Source organism: Metopolophium dirhodum, chromosome 1, assembly GCF_019925205.1.
Source record: "Metopolophium dirhodum isolate CAU chromosome 1, ASM1992520v1, whole genome shotgun sequence".
Taxonomy (NCBI): Eukaryota; Metazoa; Arthropoda; class Insecta; order Hemiptera; family Aphididae; genus Metopolophium; species Metopolophium dirhodum.
In genome coordinates, this window is record NC_083560.1 from 81,878,121 (window position 1) to 81,895,677 (window position 17,557).

General features: G+C 29.5%; 1 protein-coding gene across 1 annotated transcript in view; it reads left to right on the forward strand.

Moving 5' to 3' along the window:
• The window catches only part of LOC132934240 (uncharacterized), a 57,544-nt gene that overhangs the window by 33,199 nt on the left and 6,788 nt on the right, over positions 1-17,557 (forward strand). The window contains exon 5 of the mRNA XM_061000525.1: positions 6,803-7,607. Within this exon, the coding sequence (XP_060856508.1) occupies positions 6,803-7,607 (805 nt within the window). The remainder of the gene's footprint in view (positions 1-6,802; positions 7,608-17,557) is intronic.

Consider the following 17,557-nt stretch of genomic DNA (forward strand, 5'->3'; position numbering starts at 1 on the left):
ATTTCTCATGTAACGATTTTCTTATTTTGTTGTAATTAAAAAACGAATGACTGTACAGATACTTGAAAATTTCACTGAATGCTTATATTACCATTTTCTATACACGATTAAATGTATAAAATAATTTGACTCTTTTTGAGCTATTTACGGACATAGTCAGTTTTCAATTTTTTTGTCTATAAATATCAATACAATTTTATTTGATGGGTAAAAAAGCGTGAAAATTTAATGCAAGGCCCCTGATATATTGTTACAATAGCAGTTGAAAAATATTAAAAATACATAGGCACAATTTTTTTTATAAGCATTTAAAGTTCGAATTTTGACAAAATTTATCAAATTTCAAATTTAATAATTATTTTGTAGTTGAAAATTTATAAAATGTTCAAATTTTATAGCTAAGGATTGAAAATTTAAAACAAGGTTCCACGTAAATAGGTTATATATAAATTACTTTATTTACAATAATATCATCAAATATACTTGGTAATATCATAGGCTGACTGACCGTTTTCGCTCAGAATCGTTTTTCTTATTCAATGATATTATATCATTGAATTCAAATTTAACACCAACCATTACAGTGACCCACTTGTAACCTACTGTACAGCAGAGTGACATCCAATTACCCACCTTTTTTATATTTTATATAATTAGTTAAATAATTAATCAATAAAAAGTAAAAAAAAAATTAATAATTTACTATGCGGTATTGGATAATTGGAATACAATATCAAAAATTGGATTTTTTACGATTGTTAAAAAAGGTCTCCTTTACAATTTTTATAATAGGTATTTTTACTGTAAACCGCTTCATTAAACCGTATTACTTGAAGAACAAAAGTATAGTTTTTATTTGTATTGAATTCGGATACGAATACAAAATATAAAATCGAACCAAATTAATTAATATTTGTCACAAATATAATAATCATTTTCTTATCTGGTTATTAACTACTTATGGGCGTTCGGCTGCAATAAAAACCTGTTTTGACCCAGGTGCGGTACTGCCGTTATCACGCGCGGGGTGGTGGTATGAACACCTAGTATCGAACGCTGCCACTGCTTACGGGCGCAGCACTTGACGAGCGTAATTTTCTGCGGTTTTCTTATAAAACATACTTTGCGCGTTCCAAGAATATGGGTTACTGAGTGGTTTTATTGTAAAAACACCTATAAACAAAATTGTAGAGGAGATTTTTATCTAGTTCCGTAAGAAGCCCGATTTTTGAAATCTTTAAAACATCATGAAATATATCATGATTAATAATACACTTTTTTTTAATTTTTCAAAAGTTATTTTTAGGACTTAGAAATGAAAATTTCAAAAATCCGGCTTTTTACGGAACCAGATCAAAATCTCCTCTACAATTTTGTTTATAGGTGTTTTTATGATAAAACCACTCAGTAACCCATGTTATTGGAACGCGCAAACATGTTTTTAAAGGAATTTTTCGAGTGATTTTTTTCCGTGACACGTCCTCTTAACACCGGGTAGTTTGTAGAAGATGCGCAGTACTGACGAGAATCGGTCGGCGGACTGATTATTCTCTGGTGGAATAGACTTTAGTCTACAACGCATTATAATATACTGTTGAGTTATGGACTATTATGTACGAAATAATTATTCGATCGATATAACGAAGGTACTTAGCAAACAAAATCCGTTCTAATCTTTCCCGTCACTCGACGTGCCTGTTCACCCGTTGTTGTATATTATTATAATACGTTTCTCGTCGTTTTCCTGCATTTCATACACGATGAGAATAATAATATGTACTTAGCTAAATGGTTCCTGCTACGCGTCACATAATAATTGTTAATTTCAGGTCCCAGCTTATGTGGCAAGTATTGAATTATATCACGACGGTAAACTATAATTTACTATACGATATTGTTTCGAAATTTCCATAATTTAATATATATTACATATAATGCATTAATGCGTGATGTACGAATACGTTTGGATACGTCAGAATACTTAATTTAAAGCAATAACGAAAATTCTTCGAATAATGTTTGAAACCTTTTTTTTCCCGCGATATAGAGTGTCTATATAATTAGTTAAGTTATTGGATTTGCGTGAAATATAGATATCACTTTCTATGGCATGGCCAATCTTACAATATTGATTTCAACTAAACATCAAATATAGTTACATTTTTTTTTATCATAAAGTAAAAAAAAATACGATTATAATCCTCTATACTTTATACTGCTGTTTCTGTGTTTGTTTATATTCCGTATTATTGTAGGTAAGACTTTATTTGGTATAGAGAAATAAATTGTTCCCGAAGTGTTAAACAAGTACTCCTTTTACATATATAAGCAAATAATGGATATTGTCTTACTCGGGTATAAAATTGCATTTGACAGAATCCAGCTTTGTTCTGTAAAAGTTCTTTGCTAACTCGTACTGTAACTCCTTTGATATCGTCGTTCTCTCAAGCGTCTTGAAAGTACATTTTTAATTACATAAATTATAAATATATTTTGATTACAAAATACTTTTATCAATTTTTATTTTGTTTTTAAATATATAACTTCTAGTGTTTACTGTTTGTTAAAACCGGTTTCATTTGGGCAAGAACCACTCAGACTTAATCTTGTGGAGAAACTAAATTTTTATGTAAAAAGAAGAAAACTTTTGCTGTACAATCATTTTTATTTATTCGATACCACTTTGACGAAAAAAGCTATTTAAAAAAAAGAAGTTGCCGCTTAAAATGCGAGTGTGACGTCCGCATATATGTTAAATTTTTATCTAAATGGTTCTATATTAGATTCTGAGTGAAACGATGAATGTATTGATTTTACAATGATGTGTGTTTTTTTTTTATTTTTTATTTATTTTTTATTTGTTTTTTATTTATTTTTTATTTTTGTATCTGTCATCACCTTTTAGGACAGTAAAAGTGCTTGGATTTTTTTCAAAAGTAACTTTTCTGATAGGAAAGTGAATCTAGTTGGTACATTGGGGGGTCAAAAGTTTTCAATACGCGACGTGAAAAAAAAATGAAAAATTAAGGAAACACGGTAAATTTACGCAAAATCTGTTTTCGAGAAAATCGATTTTGGTTTTTGGTGTCACTTCAAAACAAATGACCGTAGGGACATGAAATTTTGACTGAATGTTTATAATTGCATTTCCTATACACCATAACATTTTCCAAATATTTTGATTTATTTTGAGCTGTTTACGGACATTGTCAATTTCCATTTTTTTTAGTTTTTTTTTCTATAAATATCAATAAAATTTTATCTGTTGAGTAAAAAAGCTTGAAAATCTAATAGAAGGCTCCTAGGTTATTGTTGCAAAGGCAGATGAAAAAAATTAAAAATTCTTAGTCACCGTTTTTATTTATAAGCATTTAAAGTTCAAATTTTGACAAAATACGGAAAAATCACGAAAATTAGCAAATTATTTTGAGTTGATAATTCATAAAAAATTTTCTTTTTAAATCTAAGATTTGAAAATATAATATAAGATTACTCATAAGTTTGTCTACCTTTATCAAAAAAAAAAAATCTACAAGAACTTAAATTAAATTTGTATGAGCGTCTGAAATTTATATTTTTACAACATTTGATATTCACTCGATTTCTCATGTAACAATTTTCATATTTTATTGTAATTAAAAAACCAATGACTGTAGATACTTGAAAATTTCACTGAATGTTTATATAAGCATTTTCTATACACCATAACATTTTAAAAATATTTTGACTCTTTTTAAGCTGTTTACGGCTTTATTGTCAGTTTTCAATTTTTTTAGTTTTTTTTCTATAAATATCAATAAAATTTTATTTGTTGAGTAAAAAAGCGTGAAAATTTAATATAAGGCTCCTGATATATCGTTCTAATAGCAGTTGAAAAATATTAAAAATACATAGGCACAATTTTTTTATAAGATTTAAAGTTCAAATTTTGACAACATTTATCAAGTTTATAATTTATTAATTATTTTGTAGTTAAAAATGTATAAAATGTTTAATTTTTATGGCTAAGTATTGAAAATTTAAAACAAGGCTACACGTAAATAGGTTATATATTTAATTACTTTATTCACAATAATATCATCAAATATACTTGGTAATATCATATAGGCTGACCGTTTCGCTCAGAATTGTTTTTCTTATACAATGATATTATATCATTGAATTCAAATTTAACACCATCCATTACAGTGACCCACTTGTAACCTACTGTACAACAGAGCAACATCCACTTACCCACCTTTTTTTAACATTGTTTTATTGAACATCGTTATGAAAGATTCACAATCTGAGCTCGTAAAAGAAAATCAGATGTTGTCTATGCATACTTTAACGTAGTACGGTCACGTATCGAGTGTGTGGCTTATATATACGTGTATTGGTTTTTTAAGGCAAAGCCAGTTTTAACTAAACATCAAACCAGAACCGTACGTACCAAATCCCATTAAATCCATGGTGTAGGTACTTAACGTGGAATTGGACGTGTATGATCTGTAAGAATAACTGAAATTAAATCAAGTGTTGAATTAATTATTTTTAACGATACAACTTATGAAATTAGCTGTGCTTTACCAAAATTATGCGTTGACTTTCTCCTCAAAACTCCGAGTTGCAGATTATTTGTTAGTGTTTTTTAATTTCAATTATACTTAATTTTATATTGGCCTTATCCTTTCAACCCTCTTGTTTGTTGGCAAAACCACAATCTACTTTTGGTTTTTAAAATTATACCTAGTTTTTATAACCCGAAGCATAAAAACTTTTAAAAACATTTTTGTGTATAAAATATCGAATACCAACATTGTACAAAGAATAATATATATGATCCCCAGGCCAAATTCCTAAATATTTCATTGCAGTATATGTATGGCCAATGCCCGTGGCTTATCGAATAATTGAGTCTACCATAAAATATAGGATATATTTCGAATACTTTTTAAAAATTAAATTAAAATTGTTTTAGGTATGGTAAAACTTGCTTTGTATATCCATTATTGTCGGTTCCATTATAAACTTACCTATACAGAAATACCGATTCCCTACAACCTACAGCAGTTTACTTGACAGTATTTTACTATATATTTATTTAGGTAGGTATAGGTAGTAAATTAATCAAAAATGTTTGCATGTCTCACTTTAAATTTAAACGATGAAATAACTAAGGGTCGTGTTTACAATGTCTGGTTACACTTAAACGGACATTGTAAGAACGGCCCTATAAGTAAAATAATCTAAAAACAAAAACATGACCGCAGTGACGGAAAATCGGAGGTATAAAGAGTGTATGTGTAGGAGCAAATGGATGACATATAGTGAGTATAATGTAGGTTAAATTGAAATGATGGATATTGGTGAATACCTGGGTCCTAGGTATATCTATTATATTATACACGAGTATGTCAGCCTTGTTTAAACCATTTTTTGTTACTTGCCAGTGTACTTGACGAATATTTGTCAATCGTTCTGCTTACGAGTTGTATGGGAGGTTTTTTATTCGTAAAGCATATTATAACGATTACGTTTTACACGGCAAGTCACTCGTGGTTTCGTGTTGGTTATTGTTAAAATCAAAGAAATTAAAAATAATCGCGTTCACATAATCATAGTCAAGTCAAAATATTTTGGAGCCTCGGTAATTACGAGTAGGCACACGAGCCTTATAGGACCAGCAGATCGTGTTGTAATAAAACAAATTGGATCTTGTTTGTGACGGCGCGGGGGAGCTCGCATTTTGTTTATGTAGGTAGTAGATACTATCATAATTCATAATGTAGTTAAATCTGTGATGGAACCGTTTATTATTTCTTCAATAATCGTCAATTTACCTCCGACAACTCGCTGGAAAGCGGTGAATAACGAATATTTCCATATACCTATACGAGTCATGACTCATGGGGACCTGACCGAATGCTGCCTACTCGGGGAGGGGAGGGGAGAGAAAAAGAATGGTGTTGTATTTACTGATGGTGGTAAACATAATATGTGTACTCAATTATTTAATGTTTTTGGGACGATGTGCCGCGTATGTACCTATACGTCACAATAATGATTTATTACCTATATGAGTACCTATGCAGCGAAAAAATAAAAACCAAATTCAATATTTATAGTAGAGCAGCAGGTTTATATGAATATTTACAGCTAAATTTGCTTTTGAGTATATCTAAAACGGTAATCAATCTCTGTTCCAACTGCAAAAGATGTCGTAAGATGCTGGAAAATTAATCGTAACGATCCGTCATTGGTAGGCATATGTATTGTATTACCACGGTATCATCTATACTCCACCATGCAGTCATCCGCGTTGCAACGAAACGTGGGATTTCAGTAGAGCCGCTCAACTATATATTTTAATAGTTTTACTAGGTGACCTATTATACGTTTTTACAATGTACATTGTAAAAAAGTAATTAGGGATACGGGAAAATACAAAATATAACTTAAAATTTTACTGATTTTATTCGGAATCTTTTAAGACTTGTATAACTATTGACAAGTATAGTACCTACCTATATTTAATTGAATTTTAACGCTTGATACACATATAGTCTATATCTAACGTGCAGTGTATAGGGTAAGTGTTACAGTTTAAATCTGCATAGTATATTTTCGAGATAATATTATATCATATATCACTTTTGATAAAATATTACTGTCTAAAGAAAAAGTTACGGTGTTGTATTACTTTGCGTGATGGAATCTCGCTTTATATGTTGACAAAAAATATTACAATATGTTCATACGCAATTTAAATCATAAACATGTCATCATAACTTATCCATTTCTATGTTATTCGTGTTCGCAGGTCTAGGCTTCGGTATGATCTATCTGCCTGCCATCGTGAGCGTGACGTGCTATTTCGATAAGTACAGGTCACTGGCCACCGGTATCGCCGTTTGCGGTTCCGGGCTGGGCACGTTCATCTTTGCGCCGTTGGTCGATTACCTGGTGAAAGGGTACGGCTGGAAGGTCACCGTGGCCGTCATATCGGGCCTGGTGTTCCTGTGTACTCTGTTCGGCGGGCTGTTCCGGCCGCTGAACGCAGCCACATCCGCAGCCGACGAAGATGGTGACGAGGACGGCGAAATACCGGCGCTGATGAACGGGGCCGCGACCACCACAGTCGTTCTGAACATCATCGAACCGCCGGCGGCTGAGAGCCAGCCGATGAAGAATGGTGGCGGCAGCGTGGACGCGACCACCCGGTCATACGAGCACATACCCAACTCGGACGACGATGACGAGTGGCGTGGCGCCGGCCACGACCAGACCGAGATGTCGCACGACGTACTGCTGTTGTCGGACGGCAGGCGGACCAGCAAAGGTTCGGTCACGGCCGCAGCCGCGTCAAATGCAGCGGCGGACTCCACGGCTGCGTCGTTCGGCAACGATCTGGACAGACAGTCGCGGTTCACTCTCAGCCAGCCCGAGCTGATCGCCGCGTCCGGTTGCCGGAACAGCTGTCGGCTCAACACTCGGCAGCGGAATGAGATGTGCTACGCCAGCCAGAACCTTAAGCCGTCCGCGAATGGCGGCAGCGGTGGTATCATGTACCAGAAGGACATATTCTACAGTGGAAGTCTGGTCAACATAAACGTGAACCGCAGGAGGTTAGTATAATATTATGCTTAATGCTTATGCTATAGTGTTGGCTATATATCTGTACGGGTTCGATCCATCTGCATACTAACTAAAATTATCTTATTAAAAAATAAATATACCTACGTACACATGCGGTTTACCATAACACTGTTTTTACACTAAAATCTGTAGTTCAAAATACTGTTTGATAAAATAGTATTCGTTTATATTTTGTTTGTAAAAATGTATAGCGCCATATTATAATATAATATATTTGAAACTATAATATTATTAAACGCGGTTTTCAAAATTGGTGTAGCCATTTAAATGATTCACACTGTACCTATGCAGTGATGTTATAACAGGGATCGGTCATCCGTGGATAACGAGGATATAACAATTTCATAATTTAAGGAATTAAAAAAAAATTTTAATCTAGAAACACGTCTATAAATTGCGTTCAACTTTTGTGACGTTAAAATGTTGTATCGCGAATCGCTATCGTTGGCCGGGCAGTTGTTTAGTGTTTACGTCACGTTACCTATAAAAATAACATAACCTATAAAAATATTATCTAATAAATGATTAAAAAAAGAATGTCTAATGAAATATTTTCTATGTAGACAATGGTATATATCATCTAGAATCTCTTAAGAGGACGCTACCCATGTATTTGTTGTCTCCATTTTACACACGTACAACATGGCAAATATTTGTTCACTAGTTTCATTAGTGTGCTATCAATTTTGATGTTAGAGTGAATTGACCTATTATCAAACTTTAAAGTACCCACCTAAGAACAGTATATGTACTAAAGCGTTGGTGATTTCTTCGATATTTTAATTTTCAAGCGAGATTTGAGCGTTTTTAGTTTGTAATATTTCAAATACCCATATCTTGCACGAAAATTAAAAAATATCGAAAAAATTACCGACGCTTAAGCATAGAATGATAATGTTCTTTCCTAAAATTATAATAAGAGGTTAATACACTCTTAACATCAAAACTATTGAAACTAGTGAACGAACATTTGCTATATCGTACGTTTGTAAGACGGGAGACCACACACGCATGCGGTAGCCTCCTTTTAAATAATATATCCATAGGATATTCCTCTTTGGCACAAAATTTAAAGTTGTGCCACTGCAAATATACTCGGTAGGTAGTGCGGACGAAGACTAAATCATACTAATATTTTGTACTGACCTAGTAAAGATTAAATGTATTTAAGGATAGTAATAATTAATCAATATTGCTTAAGCTAAATGTTGCGTTAAAATGCGTGGGCAGCGTGCATTGATGTATTTTAATGCTATACGGATTTGGGTTTGAATTCTTGGATTTATATGATTACTATTCAAACATATAGATAGTCCAATGTTGACCACACTGATAAATGACCTATGTACAGTAAATATTGCAAATAGTATAATATACAACCTATAAAACATATTATATTATACTATGCGTGTTGCGTAGATAGAAACGATCGTTTATTGTAGTGAAGGGCATAACATATGAGTGAGATAGATGTATAAAAACAATTAAAGTAGTGTAAATCCTAACCTATATTTATTAATACATATAGATATTACACGTCAAATATTTTTAGAAAAAATCGATGCTATATTGAGTAGGTACCTATCAATTTAATTAAACTACACAAATTACAAAATTCAGTATTGACATTTTGGTGCTAATTAATATTTATACGTTTTGTTTTGAGCGGGGCTATTAATTTTACAATGATGTTTTATGGAAATTTCCTGTACGTTTTCTTAATAATTGTAGGAATAACTTATACATAAAACAACAGGAGAACGAAAATATTTATGTAATAGTTTTCTACCCCATAGATTTTATTTTTGTGTTTTAATTCTCACAATTAGTACCTAACTTGACATTTTTACCAAACATTTATATCAACTAGTATTTTATGGCTTAATTTTCAAAATATTTTTCAAGTAGTTTAGATTTTTAAGTTATCAATTTAAGCTGTAAAATACCCTATACTTTTAGATTGTTTAGAAAATGTATGATGTCATTAGTTTATAGTTGTAATATATAAAAAGAAAAATAGGCTTCAAATATCAAATGTTTACTAAAACAATTAGTGTTAAAGTACAGTTATTATAGACTACAGTTAACTTTAAGTTGAATAATAGCAAGATTTTATTTTATCTTTTATTTACTAATAACCTTTAACAATTTAAAAAAAACAGGTTCTTGTAAACATTACGTTTTGGATAAGTAGCTAATTTTTTATGAACTTAACCTCGCATAATTTAAAAACTAGAAATATACTCATTATTCGTTTCCCTTTTCAAGAATAATATGTAATTTAAATTCTAGTGTAAACTTATAATAAAATCTTATAAATCCATTTATTTGGTTTTTATGGTTGAAAATATTTATAAAAAAAATAATCTGGACAGAAAAATGTAAAAATATCTTTTATACATGTTTGCCTATATAAATAAAAAACACTGACTGACTGATATATCAGTGTACAGCCCAAACCGCTGGGTCTAGAAGTTTGTAATGTTTCACAAAAATTCCTTATATTATAATTAAGTCTAGAACCAAAAAATGATTTTCTGAATCTCAATGACTATTGAATTTAAATTTGGTGTCAAAGTTAGTATTTTTTTTCACGGCACGGCTCTATAGAACTACTTATTCAATCATTTAAACGGGTTTTTTTTAATTTATAGAGCACATCAGCAAGTCTTATGTATAGTTTTATAGAGTAAACTTCTCTCCTAAAAAATTGATCTATGTAATTAGAAATACACCCGTAGCGTTACTGTCAGGTTTTTATCTGGATCCAACGACTTGACCATGTTAAAAATGTATGTTGCTTACATCCGTTCATTTTTCTGAGCAGAGGTAAACCAATACTCTTGACGTTTTTATACTTTACCTGAAATACAACAAGCGCCGTATCCAATTTTCCGCAGACAGAGTTTTCATCTCAGTCGGATCCATCCTTAAAACAATTGGTTTACTGACATGACTTGTTCGGGAACGTATGAAGTACACTGAAATTGAAATACACCGAGCCGGCGAGCCCCATATATTATATATTATTTTCATTTTTTCCCCAGGTGAAGTCGGGAATACTGCTAGTGTAGTGTAATATAATATTATCCTTGTATAAATAACTGTTTATAAACGCACAGTCTCAGCAATAATAAAATTTAACACATCTATTATAGTGACTTAATCAATGACGAGTTATACTCAAAACGCACTATACTACTGAGTGAGTTAGTCTGTTTTTTTAGATTCTGAGCGAAGCGATGAATGTATTGATTCTACAATGATGTGTGTTTTTTTTTTATTTTTTTATTTTTTTTTTATTTTTGTGTCTGTCATCACCTTTTAGGACAGTAAAAGTGCTTGGATTTTCTTCAATAGTAACTTTTCTGATAGGAAAGTGAATGTAGTTGGTACTTTGGGGGGTCAAATTTCCCAGTAGTTTTCACAAGCGACGTGAAAAACAAAAGAAAAATTAAGGAAAAACGGGAATTTTTACGCAAAATCTGTTTTCGAGAAAATCGATTTTGGTTTTTGGTGTAACTCTAAAACAAATGACCGTAGGGACATGAAATTTTGACTGAATGTTTATATTAGCATTTTCTATACACCATAAAATTTACAAAATATTTTGACTCTTTTTGAGCTGTTTACGGCCATTGTCAGTTTTCAATTTTTTAATTAGTTTTTTTTTCTATAAATATCAATAAAATTTTATCTGTTGAGTAAAAAAGCTTGAAAATTTAATAGAAGGCTCCTAGGTTATTGTTTCAAAGGCAGATGAAAAAAATAAAAAATCCTTAGTCACAGTTTTTAATTATAAGCATTTAAACCTCAAATTTTGACAAAATACGGAAAAATCACGAAAATTAGCAAATTATTTTGAGTTGATAATTCATAAAAAATTTTCTTTTTAAATCTAAGATTTGAAAATATAATATAAGATTACTCATAAGTTTGTCTACCTTTATCAAAAAAAAAAAATCTACAAGAACTTAAATTAAATTTGTATGAGCGTCTGAAATTTATATTTTTACAACATTTGATATTCACTCGATTTCTCATGTAACAATTTTCTTATTTTATTGTAATTAAAAAACGAATGACTGTAGATACTTGAAAATTTCACTGAATGTTCATATTAGCATTTTCTATACACCATAAAATTTTGAAAATATTTTGACTCTTTTTGAGCTGTTTACGGACATTGTCAGTTTTCAATTTTTTTAGATTTTTTTTCTATAAATATCAATAAATTTTATTTATTGAGTAAAAAAGCGTAAAAATTTAATATAAGGCTCCTGATATATCGTTCTAATAGCAGTTGAAAAATATTAAAAATACATAGGCACAATTTTTTTTTATAAGCATTTAAAGTTCAAATTTTGACAACATTTATCAAATTTATAATTTATTAATTATTTTGTGGTTAAAAATGTATAAAATGTTTAACTTTTATGGCTAAAGATTGAAAATTTAAAACAAGGCTCCGAGTAAATAGGTTATATATAAATTACTTTATTCACAATAATATCATCAAATATACTTGGTAAAATCATAGGCTGACTGACCGTTTTCGCTCAGAATTGTTTTTCTTATATAATGATATTATATCATTGAATTCAAATTTAACACCATCCATTACAGTGACCCACTTGTAACCTACTGTACAGCAGAGCGACATCCACTTATCCACCTTTTTTTAACTTGATGTTTATAGGCACTTACACAATTTGTCATAAATTACAAATACAATTTTTAGCTTCCCGTAGTATAATACCTGTATATATTTTCCTATGAATACTGGTTACTTTTGGTATTTTTTCAACAATCATAATAATATTATAACTTGACGATTATCTTTTTTTATACAGTGTGAAGCAGCGAATTATTTTTTACATGGCTGCAGTTACCAAGAAAAGTTTATTTTACCACAGTAGAAATCTTTTTCCAATTCTCTATTAAACAAATGTCACATTTTGGAATTTCTATGAAAATTAAATATTTATCGGTCTTTCTTATTATTTGATAAAAAAAATATTGTGCGTCATGAATTATGATTACAGATAAAGCCTAATTAAAGTACTTGTATAATTATTAAAAGTAACTAATGCACATAAATACGTTAACACAACAATAAATAATATGATTTAATTTTTTTTTCTTTTGTTCCCTTGTTTTAATACAATTTTGAACTTTATACTATCGAATAAAAACTTTTAACCCAACAGTTAGTTTTTATTAATTTAAAAAGTATCGTTGCATTTGGCCGAGTTAATTTTTTCGAAACTTTTGTGCTGAAAATATTTGTTTAATTAACAGAATTTACAATATGTACTGTCGCATTCAACTGACGGCGTATATAAAATCCATAATGTTTCTAATATAGTTTGACGATAGAACAATTTTCTAGTGTAATTGTGCAAGAAGTGTAAACATGATGTCACATTGCGTTTGTGCCCGTCAATAACTTTTTACTAAATAATGTGTTTTAGATTCTGAGCGTAGCTTTGAGTATTTACAATGATGTGTTTTTTTCTGTCTGTCATCAACATTTGGGGTAGTAAAAATACTCTGATTTTCGACATCAGCATTTTTTTTGATAGAAAAGTGGATCTTATTGGTACTTTAGAAATGTATAATTGAATATGCTTAGTAGTTTTAGAATGCGTTGAAAAAATTTTTTAAAAAGTGGAATAAAATATGGTAATTTTTACGCAAAACCAATTTTTGAAAAAAGTTGTTTTATTCTTTTGGTGTAACTCAAAAATTTATAAGTGTAGATACATGAAATTTTTACCAAAATAATTATATTAGTATTTTTTATATGTGGTAACATTTTTGAAATATTTTGACTCATTTTAATATATTTATAGTCTTGATGAATTTTTAAACAAGTGTCGGTAAATACTTTTTCACTAAATAAAAGAGCTTGAAAATTTAACTCAAGTGTCCTCAAAAGATGCTTTAATAACAGTTTAAATTTTGACAAAGTTCATCAAAATTCCGACAATCTGTAAATTATTTTCATATAGAAATTCATATAAGTTTTTTTTTATAGCTAACAATAAACATTTTAATAGAAGATTCATCAAAAGATTCATACGTTTAGCAAAAATAAAAAAAGATTACTGAAACGTAACATTAATTTTTTATGAGCGTTTGAATTGAACATTTATATTCAGCGTTAATTAACGAATTCTAATTAACCGATTTTGATATTGATTCAAAAACAATTAAATGTAGACACATGCAACTTTTACAAAATATTTATATTAGCATTTTCCATAGCACGTTGGTAAAATTTTCAAACTATTTTGATTTTTTTATTGTGATAATTATATAACCATTAGAAATTTTTCTAATTTTGTATATTATTTTTCAGTTAGAAATTTATTAAAGTTTTTCATTTCATAGCTAACATTAGAAATTCTAATAAAAAATGCCCAACAAATTTTGCTACCTATATCAAAAAAGAATCAACAGATATTTACAGCCATGAGATAATTTCGATTTTTAAATGATTAAATTTTATTATTTATACAAGTATGCTAGGCTGACATAACGTCTTCTCTCAGAATCGTTTTTCATATCCAATCATGATTTATCACTAAATTCAAATATAACACATCCATTACTGTACATATACGAGCTGTGCCCGCTTGTACATAATTTTTAAAACTATTATAGTACCTACTCTAATAAAATAGGTATCATAATTGATTATAATGTTATGTACTTTCTCGGTAAATCTTGTGTTGTACACTTAAAAAAAAATTGTGTAGGGGGTGGCTGACTTATATAAGTACAGCCTAAGGCTAATTTAGTCCCTATTTATATGTACAGTATCTATATTGAAATAGTATGAACCCGAAAAGTGTTTTTAACTTTGACCCAACCAGTTTTACCGATATTTATATAAAAAAAAAACTTCACTACGTTCGTTCTTGTAAAAATAAGGGTTTGCAGGTTTATTTGTATGTAGGCACAACGAGATACGACGAAGCACTCTGCATAATATATTATATTACATATATTTATGTAGCGTATTAAGTTAGGATAGGTAGGTAATGATTTGTACACCATGTGATGTGATCAACAATCACAAGTGTTGTCTCGTGTAGTATTCGAATTGACTTTTATAATATGTATATTGTATATTGTATATGTGTGTGTTATTGTATAGCAGGCTAAAAACACCCTTCGCGTATAGTGTGTACCTATAATGTACCTATATACGTGAGGACTTTCGTCCATTTTTTTCAAGTATGAAGATGGTTTAATATTTTTTTTAAACTAAAGCACGTCCTAGTATGGCACGCCCCGTCAACAAAATCGATCTAACCCGGACAAATGGTGGGATTTTTAGATTTTCACAACTCGTTGCGCCATGTAAAGCGCTTTAAGAGCTACTTCCGTGTCGGTAACATAATTTCCGATGGTAAACAAAATCGTAACATTTCCGGTGATCTTCAAATCAGATAATTTACGTGGTGTATAAAACACAATTTTTTACGTTGTGTGAAAAATACAATTACTTTGAAGGCTTTATTAGATATAATTGTTCTCTATTTTTTCAAATAATTTAAACATATTATAACAGTTTACAAAAAAATTAGAAATGTTTAATACGTTGATTAAAATGTTATACGTTGCGATTTAAAAATATTGTAAATTAATAAATCTGATGTGCACTTTATAATCATATCCTTACAAATGAAGAAAAAAAATTAAACAGGAATCATAATTGTGTTTTCGGTGTAACAAAAAATGAATAACTATAAGTAGGTACTTGACATTTTATCCAAACGTTTAATTTTCATTTAATACACAGAGTAGGTTAGTAAGTATCTTTTTTAAAATATGTCGACTCTTTTTAGCTATTTATAGATTTATAGACAATTGACATTTTTGATTATTTTTTATTCATTTTTTTTCTATAAATATCGATAAAAAAATTTCGAACCGACAAAAGACTTGAAAATTGAATATAACGATTCTCGTATGTTGCTTTATAACTATTCAAAAATATTTAGGCACGATTTTTTGGCTGAAATTCGATATTTAAACGAAGAATAACGATTTTCGTTATTACGTTGTAATTCAAAAATATTGTTCTCGAGAATTTGATAAGATTTCTTATATTATTGTATTTTATGTACACATTGATATTTTAAAATACTTAGATTATTTTTACGCTATTGCTTATTAATTATAGTTGGTACCGTATTACTAATAGTAAAATAAATTACTACCTATAATAATTAATAACAATATATTTATATAATAGGCTGCCAGACCGCCTCCGCTCAGAATCGTTTTTCATATGTAATTATTTATCATTGAATTCGAATTGAACGCGTCTATAAGAGTGACCTACTCAATGATATGAGGTACACTTGCTTCCCACTTTACAGAACAGCGGTTATATACTTTCCCCTTTTTATTATTATATTATATATGAATTTCGTGCTTTAAATACTAAACAAAATAGTACCTATAAATATTACTGTCTGTTTCATAGGCACAATAGCATTCGCGTCAAGTTCTAATCTTGTTTTCAGTACTATATTTCCCCGTATGTGATGTATAAGATACTTTTGCAAAATGCGTAGGTCACATATTATTCGTTAGATCTGTACTTATCATATTATTTTTTCGGACACATTTTTCTTGTCTCTCAAAATAATAAAAATAAGGTATTTTTATCGGTAATTCAACACCGCGTATATTCTACTCATAATTTGAAAACAATTGATAATTACACTATAATATAGTATGTACCTATATAATAATATAAAGATACTGCTGAATGTTCGACCGTTTAAATTCTTCGTTGTCTTATTATCATGTTCTAATTTCATACTGCCATTAATGTCCATGAAATACAAACCCATTGTTTATTGAAAACAAAAAATGTATATAGGTACACTACAATAATTAAACATTATTTTCGTGCTCTATCATGATAGATAAATTTTTTAAGAATGGTTTTTTTTTTATCTAATTTCTATATCGAGCTCTAGCGTACAATGTAAATACATTCCACTACGTACAATTGTGTACACAAATCATGAAATTGTTAATGATACTATGTATTAGGTTTCACATTTATTTTCAAGTGTTCATGTTCTCTAGAATTATAAATATACCTACTTACTGAAGTCTGAGATACCTTCATAAGAGACAGTGATTTTCAGTTAACTTATAAAGTTATAATATGACTATAATTAATTACGCAATTATAATCTTTCTAGTAATACCTAAAAGGTATTTTTGAATTTGGATTTTTTTTAAAGTAATTTTTAGTCTGATAATTTTTGTTTAATATTTTACTTTTTTGTAAAATATAAAACATACAAAAAAAAGTATAGAGAATTTATTAATAAATGGGTTTTTCATCTGTGAAATATAATAAGTCTTCTCATATAAAATAATCTTCAATACTTCTAATAAAAACAAAACTTTTTTGCTCTCATAGGTCTATTTTCAGATTTTTCGCTACCTATTCGATTTGCTCGCCTTGAGCCTCTTCTGGTCGTGAAATTAACAACATTATGTAATAGAAATGCATAATAAAAAAGAAAAACTGAATATGTAGAATACATTACTTATACTATCTAAATTTCATCAATATTAATATGATGTATAAAATGTTTTATTAGATGCATTATTATATTCTCAGTCAAGTATCTTAAATAATTCTATATTTGTAGAACTTTTGATTATTCCAAACAAGGTTTTATATAATATATAATTTTCGATCTAATTTATACATGCATTTCATCGTGATCATTGGCATGTTAAAAAAATTCTCAGTAACCCCTCCCACGTAACTTTGACTCTGTATTCTGTGGATAAATCATAAAAAGTTGGCCAGAAAAATCTAAAATATGATTTTTATTAAAATAACTAATAATTACACTAAACATCAATATTT